Source organism: Homarus americanus, unplaced genomic scaffold, assembly GCF_018991925.1.
Source record: "Homarus americanus isolate GMGI-L3 unplaced genomic scaffold, GMGI_Hamer_2.0 scaffold18703, whole genome shotgun sequence".
Taxonomy (NCBI): Eukaryota; Metazoa; Arthropoda; class Malacostraca; order Decapoda; family Nephropidae; genus Homarus; species Homarus americanus.
This window is the reverse complement of record NW_024749779.1, coordinates 3557200-3574657: the sequence shown is the minus strand read 5'-3', so window position 1 is coordinate 3574657 and position 17458 is coordinate 3557200. Positions and strand designations below refer to the sequence as shown.

Genomic DNA, 17458 nt, shown 5'->3' with positions numbered 1-17458 from the left:
TGAACGCTCAGTATCACTCATGGCGGGGCATTTGAAATTACTCTGAAATTTCTGACACATATATATATATATATATATAATATATATATATATATATATATATATATATATATATATATATATATATATATATATATATATATATATATATATATATATATATATATATATATATATATATATATATATATATATATATATATATAATATATATATATATAATATATATATATATATATATATATATATATATATATATATATATAATATATATAAAAATATATATATATATAATATATATACATACATATACATATATATATATATATAATATATATATATAATATATATATATATATATATATATATATATATATATATATATATATATATATATATATATATATATATATATATATATATATATATATATATATATATATATATATATTATATATATATATATATATATATATATATATATATATATATATATATATATATATATATATATTATATATATATATATATATATATATATATATATATATATATATATATATATATATATATATATATATATATATATATATATATATATATATATATATACATGCAATAATCAGAATGCGCGTGATCTAGGTATATGCTGATAACCAAGGAAAGAAGAAAAACACGAAGTTCCCAAGCGCTTTCGTGCAATTCACATCTTCAGGGTGAGTACAGACTAAGAGAAATACAAACCAAGGTGTATATATACAGAGGAGGTGAGACCAGTCCACAATGGTCAGGTATTAGGTAAGACCCTACTAATCTTTAAATAGCACAACAAGGTGGTCAGGTCGTATAGTAAGGTGACCCGACCTTCACCTGGTTACAGATATAGATATATATATATATATATTTTTTTTTATATATATATTTTTATATATATATTTATATATATATCTATATATATATTTTTATATATATATTTTTATATATATATTTATATCTATATTTATATCTATATATATATATCTATATATATATCTATATATATCAATATCTATATCTATATCTATATCAATATATATATATATATATATATATATATATATATATATATATATATATATATATATATATATATATATATATATATATATATGCAAGTAAATCACTGTAGGTGCGCGTGATCCAGGTATATGCTGAGAACCACAAGGAAAAAGAAAACACGCCACAGTAGGATAAACTAGAAGAGAGAGAGATAGAGAGGGATAGAGAGAGAGAAAGGGAGACAGGAGAGAGACAGAGTGTTGACAACGAACTTTGCTGAGGTGTTAAATGTGAAACAGATGGCCTAGCCTCGGACTGACTCGCTCCTTGTGGGATTCAGAAGATAGTCTCTAGCCGTCCAGTGAGCTAAGAAGTCAGGGAGCTAATAAGCCCTACATTAGACCCGAAACACGTAAGTTTTTATATGGTTTAACACCCCACGCTACTCAAATATACAATATGTAGTTATTAATAGTGAAGGAACGTACGAATGAATTAATTATCTTATATGTAACATACGTAATTTGTACTCTGCAGGTTTTGACCGAATAAAGAACAATCGAGTTCTACGTGTAAGGGTCATTATCACACAATCGTTCAATTGGGCTGTTACAATATATATATATATAGTCTGCCCAGCTGTGGTAATGGTACCTAACTTTGCAGCAGTCGAGTACAGTGATGATCACACTGCCTTCTTATATTCTCTACAAAACCTTAGTTTACTATATGCTTTATCTGAACCGTATTTAAATAGCTGCAAGGCCTGTGTATCGTGTGGGTTCTACAAACTTCTAAGAATGCTATTTGAAGACACTGAATTTGTGTCAGCAGAAGGTGTCCAATAAGGGGAGCTCCTCATTCTACTTCCCTCTACTCTGTGTGGTCCTCCGGAAGTTCAAATCTCATGACACACCACAAAGTGAACAACCACATCATTACAAGAGTCATGACCACCAGCCACTGCCCAGCAAGTGAATACCGCAACCTAAAACCTGGCGGTTCTTGCGAGAGCCCAGGTGAGGTCACGATGCTGTACTGGAAGAATGGAAGACAGTTGGTGAGGGAGTGAGAACACACGCGCTTCCACTCTGGCAACTACTGTACCTCTCTTCCCTGTAGCACAGCCAGATAAGGTGCAGACACCCCCAGAAGATATGTAAGTATGGTGGACTCACCCAGCATTGGTGTTCCCTCCTTACAAGTTCAAAGGTCCAGGAGTTATACGGCTTTTAAATTTTAGGATAATATGGAGCCCAGACTCGATGATTATGATCCAGCTTCCTGTTACACCTCCTCAACCTAGCCAGGGGCTCCGGGCTACATCAGGCTGCCTCAATCCTAATCAAATATATTAGCACTTCTAAGTACACTCTCCCTCCCTCCCACTCTACAGTTAGGGAGTGAGATAATTGAAGAACGATTGTATCACCTGCGACGTCAGGGCTATATTACCATCTTTTAATTATACACCACTCCAGGTCTATGACATCACTGTTGTATTACCATCTTTTAATTAATCACTCACTGCTGATCTCTGACGTCACTGTTTCCCCACCATTCTTACTTGCCCATTGGTAATCCATCTCTGTCGTCACTTTTGCCTCATAATGTTTATAATTATTGAGTCGATTCGACCAAGGATACTTAACACTAAGATCATTAGCTTGTTTCCATTAGGGTGCTTTGCTTAGGCTGAGGGACTAATCTGTACCAAGAAATTTTTAAACATATTCATATATATATATTAATGGCTAAATATAACAAGTTTTACGTGGCACCGAGACTAACCGAGACTGATGGATCACTGAAACAATTCGTAAGTTAATGATACATGAATCAATGTCTTGTTATATTCTATCTTCATCAGCTATGTATTTTTTAATTCCAATTTGAATTATTTGTTGGAATTAGTATGATTAGGTAAATTGATGCAATTCTTTATAGAAAGGGTTTCTTGTGTGACCGCGTACAGAAGGTACGAACGATTATGTTCACTGCCCCAAGTGCCCTGCCGGTTCATAGCCGTAATCCTCACCAAGATGACCTGGACATAAACGACTGATAATCTTAAACACATGATTCAACCTCAACTCTTTTACTTAACGTTTGCTGTACAGTGTTTGTAGGACTTGTGACCGATATATCTTGCGTCCAGATCCAAAATTAACCTGACCATAGGAGGTAAAGGAATATTTACCCTAAGACAAAGAGATAAATCCAAGTGGAGAACTTATTAACTAAGAGAGCCATTAGAGGGAAATTTCACCTTTGGAAGAAATACTAAAGCATAAACGGACAAACAGACTTACAAGAGAGTCCCGAATGCGGTTAATGAAGAAATGAGACCAACGAAGAGAGAAGCTGGCCAACAGTATGGAACTGTCCCATGTTTATACTAGAAGTAAAATAAAGGCGAGATGTACTGTAAGTGCCTAAAGATACCAAACGGTACAGATGTAACACAAGAAAATCGGACTACTGACACCTTCAATGAATGCTTTGTGTTTTGGTATACTTAATAAACGCTTAATGATGAACCATTTATCATGAAGATATATAATGTAAGAAGAGCAATTTCACTGAAAGATGCCATTTACGAACTCGGTCGTCAAGAGGAAGTTAGTACATGTTTGTGTCGTCCTGTGTAATGTATATTATTATTTAGCTGATGGAATCAACACAACATTATTTTGCTGGTGATAAAGTATCGGCCGGAACCTGTTCTTCCTGTTTCTCCTTGACTCCAGACCAAATACGGAGTGGAACACAGTCATTCAGGTATACAAAAGATTTACGCTGCTTTAGCCAAGCAATGGACATGCAGTGTTTCCTGAGTGCCTTTTGACTTTGTCTGTTGGCTTATGACTGTAATACCTTATAATCTGACTTGTTGTATACATTCATATACAAATGTGTTAATAAATGTTTCGCATAATTCGTGATGATACCAACAAAGATGAATATTTTCCAGTTATTAATTTCTAATATATCAATAACTTTATCTTAGTTAAATCATAAACTCTCATCAGAAGAAAAAAGCCCATTGAAACCTTCATTGGTTTGCAGTACAGTAGGCTTATATAGGTACACCAATGGTGATCTACTGAACTGTGAATCCAACACTGCCAGGTTTTGACACAGCAGTACCTGTGTCCAACCACCATGTCGTCATGTTGTTGACTAGGAAGAAAGAAATAGTCCTTACTTGGAATATGATAATATTAAATAAAGAAAAATCTCTGCTTCATAACAATAAGATAATTTCCACGTAACACCCGCGGTTGGGTCTTATTGACAACATCCTGCTAAAATATAGATTAATGCTGCTCTTCAGTGCCCCGGAAGTCTTCACACAGTATGGAGAGGCGCGGCCCTGTTCCTTGGCTCCTGTTATTGCAAGTCGGGTTGATATTGCAGTGCTACACCTCCTGTGAGTCTTATACGTCAACACTCTCCCTCCCAGGTAACTAAGAGATAGTATTTGTTCATTGATATAGGACAATACGACAGGAGGAATGACTGATGATGAGTTAGAAATGTGTAGTACGTTAAATAGTCATTTTCGCTCCGTATTCACAAATGAAAACCTAGCACAGTTTCCAGAAGTTCATAAGGTATACAACGACAGTATAGAAAATATGTTGATGAATATCAATATTACTAGTAACGATGTGTTTAAAGTAATTAACAAACTGAAGCCTCATAAATCGCCTGGTCCAGACGAGGTATATGCTAGAATATTAAAAGAATGTAGAGATGAGTTGAGTAATCCATTAGCAGTTTTATTTAATAAGTCATTGGAATCGGGCCTAGTGCCAGAAGCTTGGAAACTTGCAAATGTAGTTCCGGTTTTCAAAAGGGGTGATAAATCAATTGCATCAAATTACCGTCCCACTAGTCTCACGTCAATCATAGGCAAGTTGCTGGAGTCAATTATTGCTACAAAAATCAGAAGCCACCTTGAAACATTCAACTTAATTCATTCTTCTCAGCACGGGTTCACCCAGGGACGTTCTTGTCTCACAAATTTGCTTAGCTTTTTCTCAGAAGTATATGAAGCAGTAGATAATGATAAGTCATATGATATAATTTATTTAGATTTCAGTAAAGCATTCGATAGAGTCCCTCATGAGAGATTGATAAGGAAGGTAGAAGCACATGGAATAGGTGGATCATTATTAAAATGGATTAGGTCATGGTTAACTGGTAGGAAACAAAGAGTCAGCATAAATGGATTTAAGTCAGACTGGGGTGCGGTCAAAAGTGGAGTTCCCCAGGGGTCTGTATTAGGCCCCCTGCTGTTTGTTATATTCATTAATGATCTTGATTTAGGTATAACTAGTAGGATTAGTAAATTTGCAGATGATACCAAAATGGGGAGAGTGATAAATTCAGACAGTGACTTTGAACACCTTCAAAGAGATCTAGATACCTTACATGAGTGGTCAGTAGACTGGCAAATGAATTTTAATACTGATAAATGCAAGGTACTACAGATAGGGAAGACGAATACAAACGTTAAGCATAAACTAGGTAACACGGAAATAGAAAACTCAGATTGTGAAAAAGATCTAGGTGTATTTGTTAGCAACGACTTGAAACCTAGAAAACAATGTATTAGCGTTCGCAACAAGGCAAACAGGATTCTTGGGTTCATATCTAGGAGTGTGAGTAACAGAACTGCTGACGTTATCTTGAAACTTTACCTAGCATTAGTGAGGCCACACATGGATTATGCGGTTCAATTCTGGTGTCCTTATTATAGAATGGACATAGATTCTTTGGAGAAAGTACAAAGAAGAATGACAAAAATGATCCATAATATTAGAAACCTTCCATATGAAGAAAGACTGAAAAGCTTAGGCTTGCATTCATTAGAGAGGCGTAGAGTTAGGGGAGATATGATAGAGGTGTTCAAGTGGGTAAGTGGGATTAACAAGGGTAAAATGGAAGATGTTCTGAAGCTCAGTAATAACGAAATAACTAGAAAAAATGGCTTTAAATTAGATAAATTCCGATTCAGAAAGGATATAGGCAAGCACTGGTTTGGTAATAGAGTTGTGGATATGTGGAATAGGCTACCGAGTGCTATAGTAGGATCGGGGACGCAAGGGAGCTTCAAGACGAAGTTGGATAGGCACATGGAAGTGCTGGGATGGGTGTGAAAGGGATCTACCCTGTATGGGCCAGTCGGCCTCCTGCAGTATCCCACTTTCTTATGTTCTTATGTAATAAACCACCAGCCAGGACACTGGGCTTTCTTTACGGGACGCTAAACCACCATTCAGGTCACAAGGCTTTCTTTACGGGACACTAAACCACCATTCAGGACACTAGGCTTTCTTAGCGGGACACTAAACCACCATTCAGGACACTAGGCTTCCTTTACGTGACATTAAGCCGTCATTCAGAACACTAAACCGTTATGTAGAACACTAGGCTTTCTTTACGGGACCTTAAACCGTCATTCAGGACACTAAACCTTTATGCAGGGCACTAGGCTTTCTTTACGGTCAACTAAACCACCAGCCAGGATACTAAGCTTTCATTACGGGACACTAAACCGTTATGCAGGACACTAGGCTCTTGGCACTGTATAAAAACCACGTACATGGCCCAAAATACCTAACTCTTATAGCGCTAATCCTGTTATCATTTGTCTACAAGAGGACATTTTTAAAGTGAATACACTGTAACATTGACAACATCAGTTACCAGAAATAATACGCGAAGATATTCCTTTCCGATAATAATTATATAACGATGTCATGCACTCTCCCTGACTGGCGAATCTTTTTCTAGCACTTTATGAAGACGTACAGATAGCGTGGTCATACACCCACACGCATACCGCTTCTTGTATGTTGGTTGGCACCTTATTTGAGTTCGTTAGAGCAAAACCTTTCCCCTCCCCAATGAAATATTTGACTACACGATTTCATCTAAACTTACAATCAACAAAGTATATGTAGGCAATGGAACTCTTGTGTACAAATCAGGTGAACAATCACTTTTATTCGTTGATTATATAAACCCCAAAACACAATGATGAGCTCAGTGCAGCGAAAAACTAGTTTTGGTAAAGAATTAGTTTCAGGTTAAAACTCAAGTGTAAATAATTTCTTGCACGCTGAAATAATTTTTACTCGGGTCAGGAAAGGTGACAGCTGGGCTGCACCAACGCAACCAAAGAAGAAAAAGACAGGTATAAAATTCACCATCATTGACAATAACTCCATAACATTTAACAACATTTATCTGTTTCAGTCACTTATAGGAGAAAGACTCAAAATATCTCTAGTCAGTATACCAGATCCTGACTTGAGTATTTTCACACGAACTCTAGTCCACCAGTGTTATCTGTTACAAGCGTGAGTGATAACCGACAGTGATCCATGTTTACAAAATGTTTGGGAAACTCTGAAAACAGAACTTATGAACACACAAAAAAAGATAATTTTGGATAATAAAATAACCCTCCCAGCTGCCGTATTTAGTAATCAGAAACCGTAATCTGGCCTTGACCTATCGATGCACGCCACCTCATGCATCAAATTTGCCAAAATTACCAGTCAGTAGCAGGACACTGAGCTGTGCTGACTGGACTACGCTTGACAAAAACAGGAACCAATGCACCAAAACAGAAGACAGTGAAGGTTCTGTTGTCTACAGTACAGTGGGTCATAATCATACTTGTGTCGATATTCAACATTACGCTTTTAATTTTCCTTATTATTTTTGCTGTTATTTTTAGCGGTTAATGTACTTTAAGGATTGAACATTAAGTGACGCATTCCGCCATTACTTTTTCTACATTTATAATGACAATACAACGTCTCAGCACTCGAATTTATCTCAGGATTTCGATAAGTGTGTGGGGAGTGTAATGCTGTTTTTCCGTTTAGTTGCTCTGATGATGGATAGTTTCTTGTGTGAAGCCAGAAGTAAGGAAACAAAATGTCTGCTATTATCTTCACACACACACACACACACACACACACACACACACACACACACACACACACACACACACACACACACACACACACACACACACACACACACACACACACACACACACACACACACACGCTCGCGCGCGCGCTTGCGCGCGTTTCAAGACCGAAACGGTCAGAATTTCCCACTGAAGGTGACTGAGTCAGTAGTTAATGAGGATTGGTTTTTAGAGCTGCTGGCACAGCTAACAATAACACTTTATGAATTATATATTATAATAAACAATGCGGATAATTTACAGTGACAAGTACATAATTTTTCAGTATTGTAGTGACTGTTTTGAGTCATGACCGAGCTGACGGAGAACTTTTGATTAACACTTTTTTCTTTCTTTACCCTCTTCTTCACTGGCCGGTCGGGTGTCGGTCACTTCTCTTGAATATGCCTGAACTTGACCCAGTGTTGGTCAAGTCTGGACTTGAAAAGCTCACACTCGGTGCTGTTACAACATACTCTGGCAAGTTATTTCATAACTCTTACTCCAAAAAAGTTACACCTGACAGTTTTCTGTACTGAGTCTTTAATTTGTGAACGTGAATATGACTGAGTAATGTCCTTGAGGTGTTTAGAAACTTTTATCGCATCGCCCCGTGCCCTTCTGTAGGATAAACTGAGCATGTGGAGACTTTCTATATATGTAACATATTCATGGTAGGAGTAACCTGATTTAGTCTCACCTGAAGACAAACACAAAAGATAATCTAAAGTTTTGACATTACAAGAACAACTCACAGAGGGACATGGACATTGAGGGTGAGTTTGAGATATTAATGTGATGTGAATTTGTCCATAAAATGGGAATAACATATCCATTATTTTCTTTTACCTATTTTGTAGCCTGCGAGATGAGATCTGCACAAGCGTTTTCACCCGTGGAGATGCTGTACGACACTAACAAAAAGCTTTATATAACAACAATAAGACTCAAGTTACCAGCAGGTAGATGGGACCTTCATCTGCAGGTGAAAATGGACGAAGAAAAAGCTGAAATACACTTACATGGTGACTCAAACACCTTCAAGAACCTCGTGATCAACAACGACTGTACCTTCTCCTATCCTTGGCCAACAAATTCCTCGACCCTGGAAATTTACTTGGATGTGACGCTGAAAGACAGACGATTAAAAGTTGGGTCCCAGTCAAGGTTACAAAATTTGGAACCCTATTCTTGCCCAAGTCGCCTCAGTGTTAAGTCTCTGAAGCAGAGCGTTAAATTGACTCTCCAATCTGCGGACAACATTGAGGCTTACTCCTGTCCATGTAATGGTATGTTAATAGTGTTTAATGACATGTTGGTCAATATGTGGTGAAAATTGTAATGTTATATATTTGATTATTGTATACCTGTATATTGTATAGTAGTGAACTGAACTCAGACTGGTTTCTCATGGCCTTCGATGGAAACAATTTTTGTCGCAGCCATTTAAAGGTGAAGCGAAATTCCTGTTGACCATCCACTCGGAGAATTTCTGAGAAGCACTTTGAGTCATTCCATCAAGATTTAATATTCAGTGTGTGTGTGTATATGTATATATATATATATATATATATATATATATATATATATATATATATATATATATATATATATATATATATATATATATATATATATATATATATATAATCCCTTTAAGTATTCTTGGTTTGCTTGGGCTGGGTCATAGGTCAAAGGTAGAAGACTGAAGGCTGTATGTGTAAATATAAGCTCACCCTCTTGTAATATACAACAGCTTGATACTTCTAGACAACTTTTAGTGCCTTTTCATATATCAGGATGTTAGTTTGTTGCCGTGACTTTCTCTCACATATATCAGCTATTCTGCTGATATAATTATTGTTTTATAGTTTTTCTGTCTTTCTTTCAGTCATGCTTCTTTTAGACGTCTGCCTGACAGACTTAGCCACCTTGTCTTCGTCTTAGTATTCGTGTGAGTAATGTGTTTGTTCATTTCAGACACCAGAAAAGAAGGACTATGTGCTAATCTTACAATACCGAGTACCAGTACCAACGAACCAATACTGAGAACCAGTACCAACGAACCCGGGAAGGGGAATGATGGTGGATATTATATCTTGTATATACAGTAGTGTTGCCCTTGGTGACGGCGGTGGTACTCATGATGGTGCTGTACCTCTGTGTGTACTTTCATCGACTTACTGGTGGTTGTATCTGCTGCTGCTGCCGCCGTGACTCTCAACCCACACACCCGGCATCCAACTCCACAACCCACCAGCAGGCATCATCACATCCTCGTCATCAGAGTAACCACATTTTTCTTGTATAAACCAAATGTTGACCCAAGACCGGCTACCACAAAGACCTCAGATTCCGGTAGAAAATTTACCCTGGGGATCTTTCCTGGAGAGCACGGAACCGTTTCAATCAGACAGAAGTGACAACATCGACCAGCTTTCCGGTCAGCGTGTTTGTAATCTCATTTATCGTTCCTACAGTAGTTATGTTGAGCAGCCTTAGCCTGGTGACCCAGACTGCCTACAGCACTGTGGCTGGCGCCCCTCGTCTGAGTTACAGGAAGTCTTTGGCTTGGGAATTGTTTGTCTTATGACCTTTGTTTTATGACTTGTTTATACAGTTAGAGAATTCAATAAAAATGTGTGTGTGTGTGTGTGTGTGTGTGTGTGTGTGTGTGTGTGTGTGTGTGTGTGTGTGCACTTCCATTCTGTCTCCATAAGACATTATTTCCCTACTATAACAAAGTAATTTTTTATTGAATGTTTATTTTTTTTAAATGTGTTAAGACAGGCTAAACACATCTTATTTACTCTCAAGACAAGAATGAAGGAAAGATTACGCACCTTAACACTTCATTTAGGAGTCCCCCGGGGCCTCACCTCCTGGCAGACGACGTCCCTCACCACCCAGCTCGCTCAGGGGCTCCGGGCTACATCAGGCTGCCTCACTCCTAATCAAATATATTAGCACTTCTAGGTACACGCTCCCTCCCTCCCACTCTGCAGTTAGGGAGTGAGATGTAACATTGTCTAACGGCTGTAGAAGATTGTACACAATTGTGTACATTCTGTTTTCACCAGAATGAACGTTATCAGTCGACCCCTCCATATCAGGCCCTGACGTCACAGTTGTATTACCATCTTTTAACTAACCACTCACTGCAGATCTGTGACGTCACCGTTGTATTGCCATCGGTTAATTAACCACTCACTGCACTGTATCACACTCGTCAGTCACTCACTTTTGCAGCAATGAAAGAAACTAATTATGATCTTGTTTACCAACACTTGATACACTGTCACACACTAAGGGGGCCTTTGGCGCTACAAAAACACAACCCTTGATTACTGCACAAAAGAGGGTTGTGCAGACAATGACCTACTTGAAAAAACTGATCACACGAACGAATATTTTGCTAAATTGAAAATATTACAATTCTAGGATATAACACCTACTGCTGTGCCCTATTTGTTTATAAATCTGTCAATCACTTGGTTGACAATAATTATTTCGTTCTGGAAGAATCAGAGATACAACTTAAAACACCCAGAGCTACTAAGACCACCCCATGCGCTCCTCTCAGTCCCAGACCTCCATAAATAATCATGGTGTTAAGGTGTAGAACAACTTACCCCCACCCATGCGACCAAAGACTACGCTTCCTTCCTTTAAATCATCTCTTAAAAACTATCTTTTGTCAAAGTATTAATATTTTTGTAATACCTACTTGTTATTCCTACTTTTATTGTACCACCAAAACCATTATATCATAAATCGTCATGCAGATAGATAGCAATTACCATTGCAATAATCATATTTGTCGACAGGACTTAATACTGACAGCTCTGTCCTTTTGTTCCACCTTAATACAACCCAGGTAGTATTGCTTCCCTCTCTTATTATACTAATGTATATATCAACTCCACTGTAAAATATATGTATGCTTATAATATAAATGTAAAATAAAATAAGAAAATATCGAAGTGATAACCGTGGTAACATTCTGATATGTTCTTACTACAACCATGCTTTGTGTACTATTCCAGATGATACTAAATGTTACATAATACTTCCTTGAGATAAATGTACGTTATATATCAGGTGCCTACAAGAGAGCTCGGGCTCTCAACTGGCTCAGCCATATTAATATTGTCATTAATATCGACTCTGTATCTGTATTTTTTGGCTAAATAAACTGTTTCATTAACAATGGCAATTTCAATACTTCTACCCTCACCACTCACCTCCACCCTCACCACTCACCTACTGTACACCCTTACCTCTCACCTACACCCTCACCTCTCACCACCATCCTCACCACTCACCCTCATCACCACCCTCACCATTCACCTGCACCCTCAAAACACTACGTGAATTGTGGTAATTTTAGGAGGATAAAATTTGGTCGTTTTCCACCATGCACGTTTGATATTGACATAAAACGCTCGTGGCTTTTAAATGAAGTTATAGAAATCTTACACAGACTTTTTTTGTTATTATTTAATGGGAGATGTTGCTACGTTCTTCAATGGATCAAAATGTTACGATCTTCTGAGTTTCACAGACACACGCCCTTCAGAATTTCATATTTCACTCCACACTGACGTCTGGTGGGTGGTTAGGAGGGAGGATCAGGTGATCTGTCATGAGTGGCGTCTGGGACGAGGTCATGGTGAGTTCCTGGCGTGGTATACTGATTTTAACATTTCATCCAATCATGATGTTGTTCCTGGGACTGCTGGGTGTTACAGTTCACTGGCAGCTGTGTACTGTACTTCACTTACCGATTCATTCACTAACGGAGGAATTTTAGTTTCTGTGATGGTGAAACAGTGTACTTGTTGTATTTTACTTGTCACCCTCTACTCTACCTCGGCGTTCTCACACACACGACATACTGTACAGAAACAGAAAGCATAACCTATATCTCCCAGCTGCGAGAGTGTGATCCTTGAGACAACACCCGGCTCTCGCTGTGTTGCTTACGAATGTTAAACTCGATCACACACACACACACACACACACACACACACACACACGAGTGGCTGCACATAGTAATTTGATTAACACTGACAGTGATATTCTTGCAGGAATTTAGCAAACTCTAGTAGTTAGTTCCAGGGACAAGGAAGTCATGGGATTAGAATAGCAGCTTCACTTGTGGCCAGATAACCTAACGGGCACCACGCTCTAGCATGAACTATATATCCAGCATAATTGTCGGGTTCCAGGTACCTCAGTGGGTTGGTAAAAGAAAGGGATGAATGTTGTAAAGAACTGTGAGCATCCATCCTGTTTCTTAGGCGAGAGACTAATTAAGAGGTTAATAATAGTGAGGAAATACCCGGGAAAACTCATGGGAACTTCCAACCCACCCGCTACTTTCATTCACCATCATATTCGTTCAAACTCTGGCAACTTAGATAGAATTGAAACAATTGGCGATGATGTTCGGTGTGGCGCGTAAGTACTATAGCCAGCAGCCTTCAGCCACTATTCCCAGCTTTAGTGGCATCTAATTCAATTCATTTAGACTCCTCTGCACCCTCTCTGTTTTGGACCACAGCCATCTCTCCTCAGTCTCAGCACAACATATAACTCGCCGTGTTTTCGATCCACCCTCGGTAAGCCTCTAGTCCTGATCTGACTGGAACACTGGTCTAAAAGTCTTTATAAAATTCATCCAGGTTGACACATACATAACAAAACAGTGTCACAGAGATAATGGGTTGAGTTTCTGTCTCGGTGATCTTCCTGGACAACACTCGACGCCCAACAAGACCCAACTGAGTTGAGGTTCCTCTCCTCAGATCACCACACTAAGATGGAGGATGTGTTGCCCGACTGACTAATGTCTACACCTCGTACACTCTCCTACAGCACACATGAGTCTTCACACATTGTATCTATCGTCAAGGCTCTAAAGGAATGTAATACTAGGTTGTGAAGTTGTGTTTACAGGTATAATGAAGGTTTTACCAAAAAATGGCAACAATTGCCTTATATGTGATTAATGGCAGCAGAGAGGAGACAATAAAAAATGGCAACAATTGCCTTATATGTGAATAATGGCAGCAGAGGGGCGACAATAAAAAATGGCAATAATTGCCTTATATGTGATTAATGGCAGCAGTGGGGCGAAAACAAAAAATGGCAACAATTGCCATGTGATTAATGGCAGAAGAGGGACGAAAACAAAAAATGGCAACAATTGCCTTATATGTGATTAATGGCAGCAGTGGGGCGAAAACAAAAAATGGCAACAATTGCCTTATATGCGATTAACGGCAGCAGAGGGACGAAAACAAAAAATGGCAACAATTGCCTTATATGTGATTAATGGCAGCAGAGTGGCGAAAACAAAAAAAGGCAACAATTGCCGTATATGTGATTAATGGCAGCAGAGGGGCAAAAACAAAAAATGGCAACAATTGCCTTATATGTGATTAATGGCAGCAGAGGGGCGACAATAAAAAATGGCAACAATTGCCTTATATGTGATTAATGGCAGCAGTGGGGCGAAAACAAAAAATGGCAACAATTGCCTTATATGTGATTAATGGCAGCAGAGGGCGAAAACAAAAAATGGCAACAATTGCCTTATATGTGATTAATGGCAGCAGAGGGGCGAAAACAAAAAATGGCAACAATTGCCTTATATGTGATTAATGGCAGCAGAGGGGCGAAAACAAAAAATGGCAACAATTGCCTTATATGTGATTAATGGCAGCAGAGGGCGAAATAAAAAATGGCAACAATTGCCTTAATGTGCATAATGGCAGCAAAGGGGCGACAAAAAATGGCAACAATTGCCTTATATGTGATTAATGGCAGCAGAGGGGCGAAAACAAAAAATGGCAACAATTGCCTTATATGTGATTAATGGCAGCAGAGGGGCGAAAACAAAAAATGGCAACAATTGCCTTATATGTGATTAATGGCAGCAGTGGGGCGAAAACAAAAAATGGCAACAATTGCCTTATATGTGAATAATGGCAGCAGGGGCGAAAACAAAAAATGGCAACAATTGCCTTATATGTGATTAATGGCAGCAGTGGGACGAAAACAAAAATGGCAACAATTGCCTTATATGTGATTAATGGCAGCAGTGGGACGAAAACAAAAAATGGCAACAATTGCCTTATATGTGATTAATGGCAGCAGTGGGGCGAAAACAAAAAATGGCAACAATTGCCTTATATGTGATTAATGGCAGCAGTGGGGCGAAAACAAAAAATGGCAACAATTGCCTTATATGTGATTAATGGCAGCAGTGAGGCGAAAACAAAAAATGGCAACAATTGCCTTATATGTGAATAATGGCAGCAGAGGGACGAAAACAAAAAATGGCAACAATTGCCTTATATGTGATTAATGGCAGCAGTGGGACGAAAACAAAAATTGGCAGCAATTGCCTTATATGTGATTAATGCCAGCAGTGGGACAAAAACAAAAAATGGCAACAATTGCCTTATATGTGATTAATGGCAGCAGTGGGGCGAAAACAAAAAATGGCAACAATTGCCTTATATGTGAATAATGGCAGCAGTGGGACGAAAACAAAAAATGGCAACAATTGCCTTATATGTGATTAATGGCAGCAGTGGGACGAAAACAAAAAATGGCAACAATTGCCTTATATGTGATTAATGGCAGCAGTGGGACGAAAACAAAAAATGGCAACAATTGCCTTATATGTGATTAATGGCAACAGTGGGACGAAAACAAAACATGGCAACAATTGCCTTATATGTGATTAATGGCAGCAGTGGGGCGAAAACACAAAATGGCAACAATTGCCTTATATGTGAATAATGGCAGAAGTGGGGCGAAAACAAAAAATGGCAACAATTGCCTTATATGTGATTAATGGCAGCAGTGGGACGAAAACAAAAAATGGCAACAATTGTCTTATATGTGATTAATGGCAGCAGTGGGACGAAAACAAAAAATGGCAACAATTGCCTTATATGTGATTAATGGCAGCAGTGGGACGAAAACAAAAAATGGCAACAATTGCCTTATATGTGATTAATGGCAGCAGTGGGACGAAAACAAAAAATGGCAACAATTGCCTTATATGTGATTAATGGCAGCAGTGGGGACGAAAACAAAAAATGGCAACAATTGCCTTATATGTGATTAATGGCAGCAGTGGGGCGAAAACAAAAAATGGCAACAATTGCCTCATATGTGATTAATGACAGCAGTGGGGCGAAAACAAAAAATGGCAACAATTGCCTTATATATGAATAATGGCAGCAGTGGGGCGAAAACAAAAAATGGCAACAATTGCCTTATATGTGAATAATGGCAGCAGTGGGACGAAAACATGTACCGATAAAACGCTGACCGCCATGTAACTAGGGGAGACAACTGTTGTCGTTTATCAGCAAATATTTTTTCTATTCAAGTGAATATAATGCTTCACCCTTCAGTTATGTAAACACAAAACAACTAATTTACCTTATGTGTGTTAGGCGGAGGTAGAGTTTCGGTCCTTTTCTTCCAAACTTCGTACCTGTTTCTTCACTTCGTCTTCTTTGCATCTTGAGGTAAAGTGACATAAAAATACTACTCATCTGTGTCGACTACAACACAACACAGACCTTGTTAGTAGAACTGATCCCTAAAGCTGAACATTTTACTGTAATAAGCCTCAGTGTGTCTCACTGCCTGAAGTTGGCACCGTTATACGTTTCCAGCACTGGCGGGGCAGGTGTTAGTACACTACAGAGAACATCTAATATCCTCCCCTGACACATCAAGGCTCATGGGTCAACAAATCACAAATATGTGGTTTATGGACCTGCAATACTCTAGAAACTCAAATTAAAAATAATACTAATAATAATAATAATGATGACATTTAATTCTGGATGTTACGTTAATCAGCTAAGCTGATACAGGTAACTTGCACTTACCTTAACCCCTTTCTGTAAAACAAAACAATATTGTATTAGATATAGAATGTATGTGCGTCCATTAAACAGGCTGCTTTATGAATCATAGTACTAACACAACCAATATTTAACATCTCTACATAATAAGGATTACAAAACACATGTTGTGGTTGCCGAGGTAGTGGTAAGGCTAACTGAAACAATTTTATTGATGTATTAAACTGCTTAAGAGGCAAATCTAAATCTATCCAAAAGTTATCAAATGTCTTTAGTTTTGCCTATATATGCTGCCCTACAGCTAGCACACGTAAATTGATAAACGACTGAGGATTGCAGGTATGTGGGTATGGTGTCTTTAATTTTAAAGAATTTCTTAATTGAACTCTGGGTTTTAAAGACTAGTCTAAGAGAAATTTGTGGATAGAATTCATTGAAAAGCTTCTTAAGTTTATTTCTAAGGGTGAAACTGAGTGGGCCTGTGTACGGGATGGTGAGATAGAATATTTAGGGACAGTAATAA

At 38.0% G+C, this 17458-nt stretch overlaps 1 protein-coding gene across 1 annotated transcript; it reads left to right on the top strand.

Moving 5' to 3' along the window:
- Nucleotides 1-4386: 4386 nt before the first annotated feature.
- LOC121853876 lies at nt 4387-11435 on the top strand. The gene is made up of 3 exons (XM_042348253.1): nt 4387-4504; nt 8896-9324; nt 10016-11435. Exons 1-3 carry the CDS (start codon nt 4399-4401, stop codon nt 10147-10149), a joined length of 669 nt encoding a protein of 222 aa, XP_042204187.1. The 5' UTR covers nt 4387-4398; the 3' UTR covers nt 10150-11435.
- Nucleotides 11436-17458: the final 6023 nt, after the last annotated feature.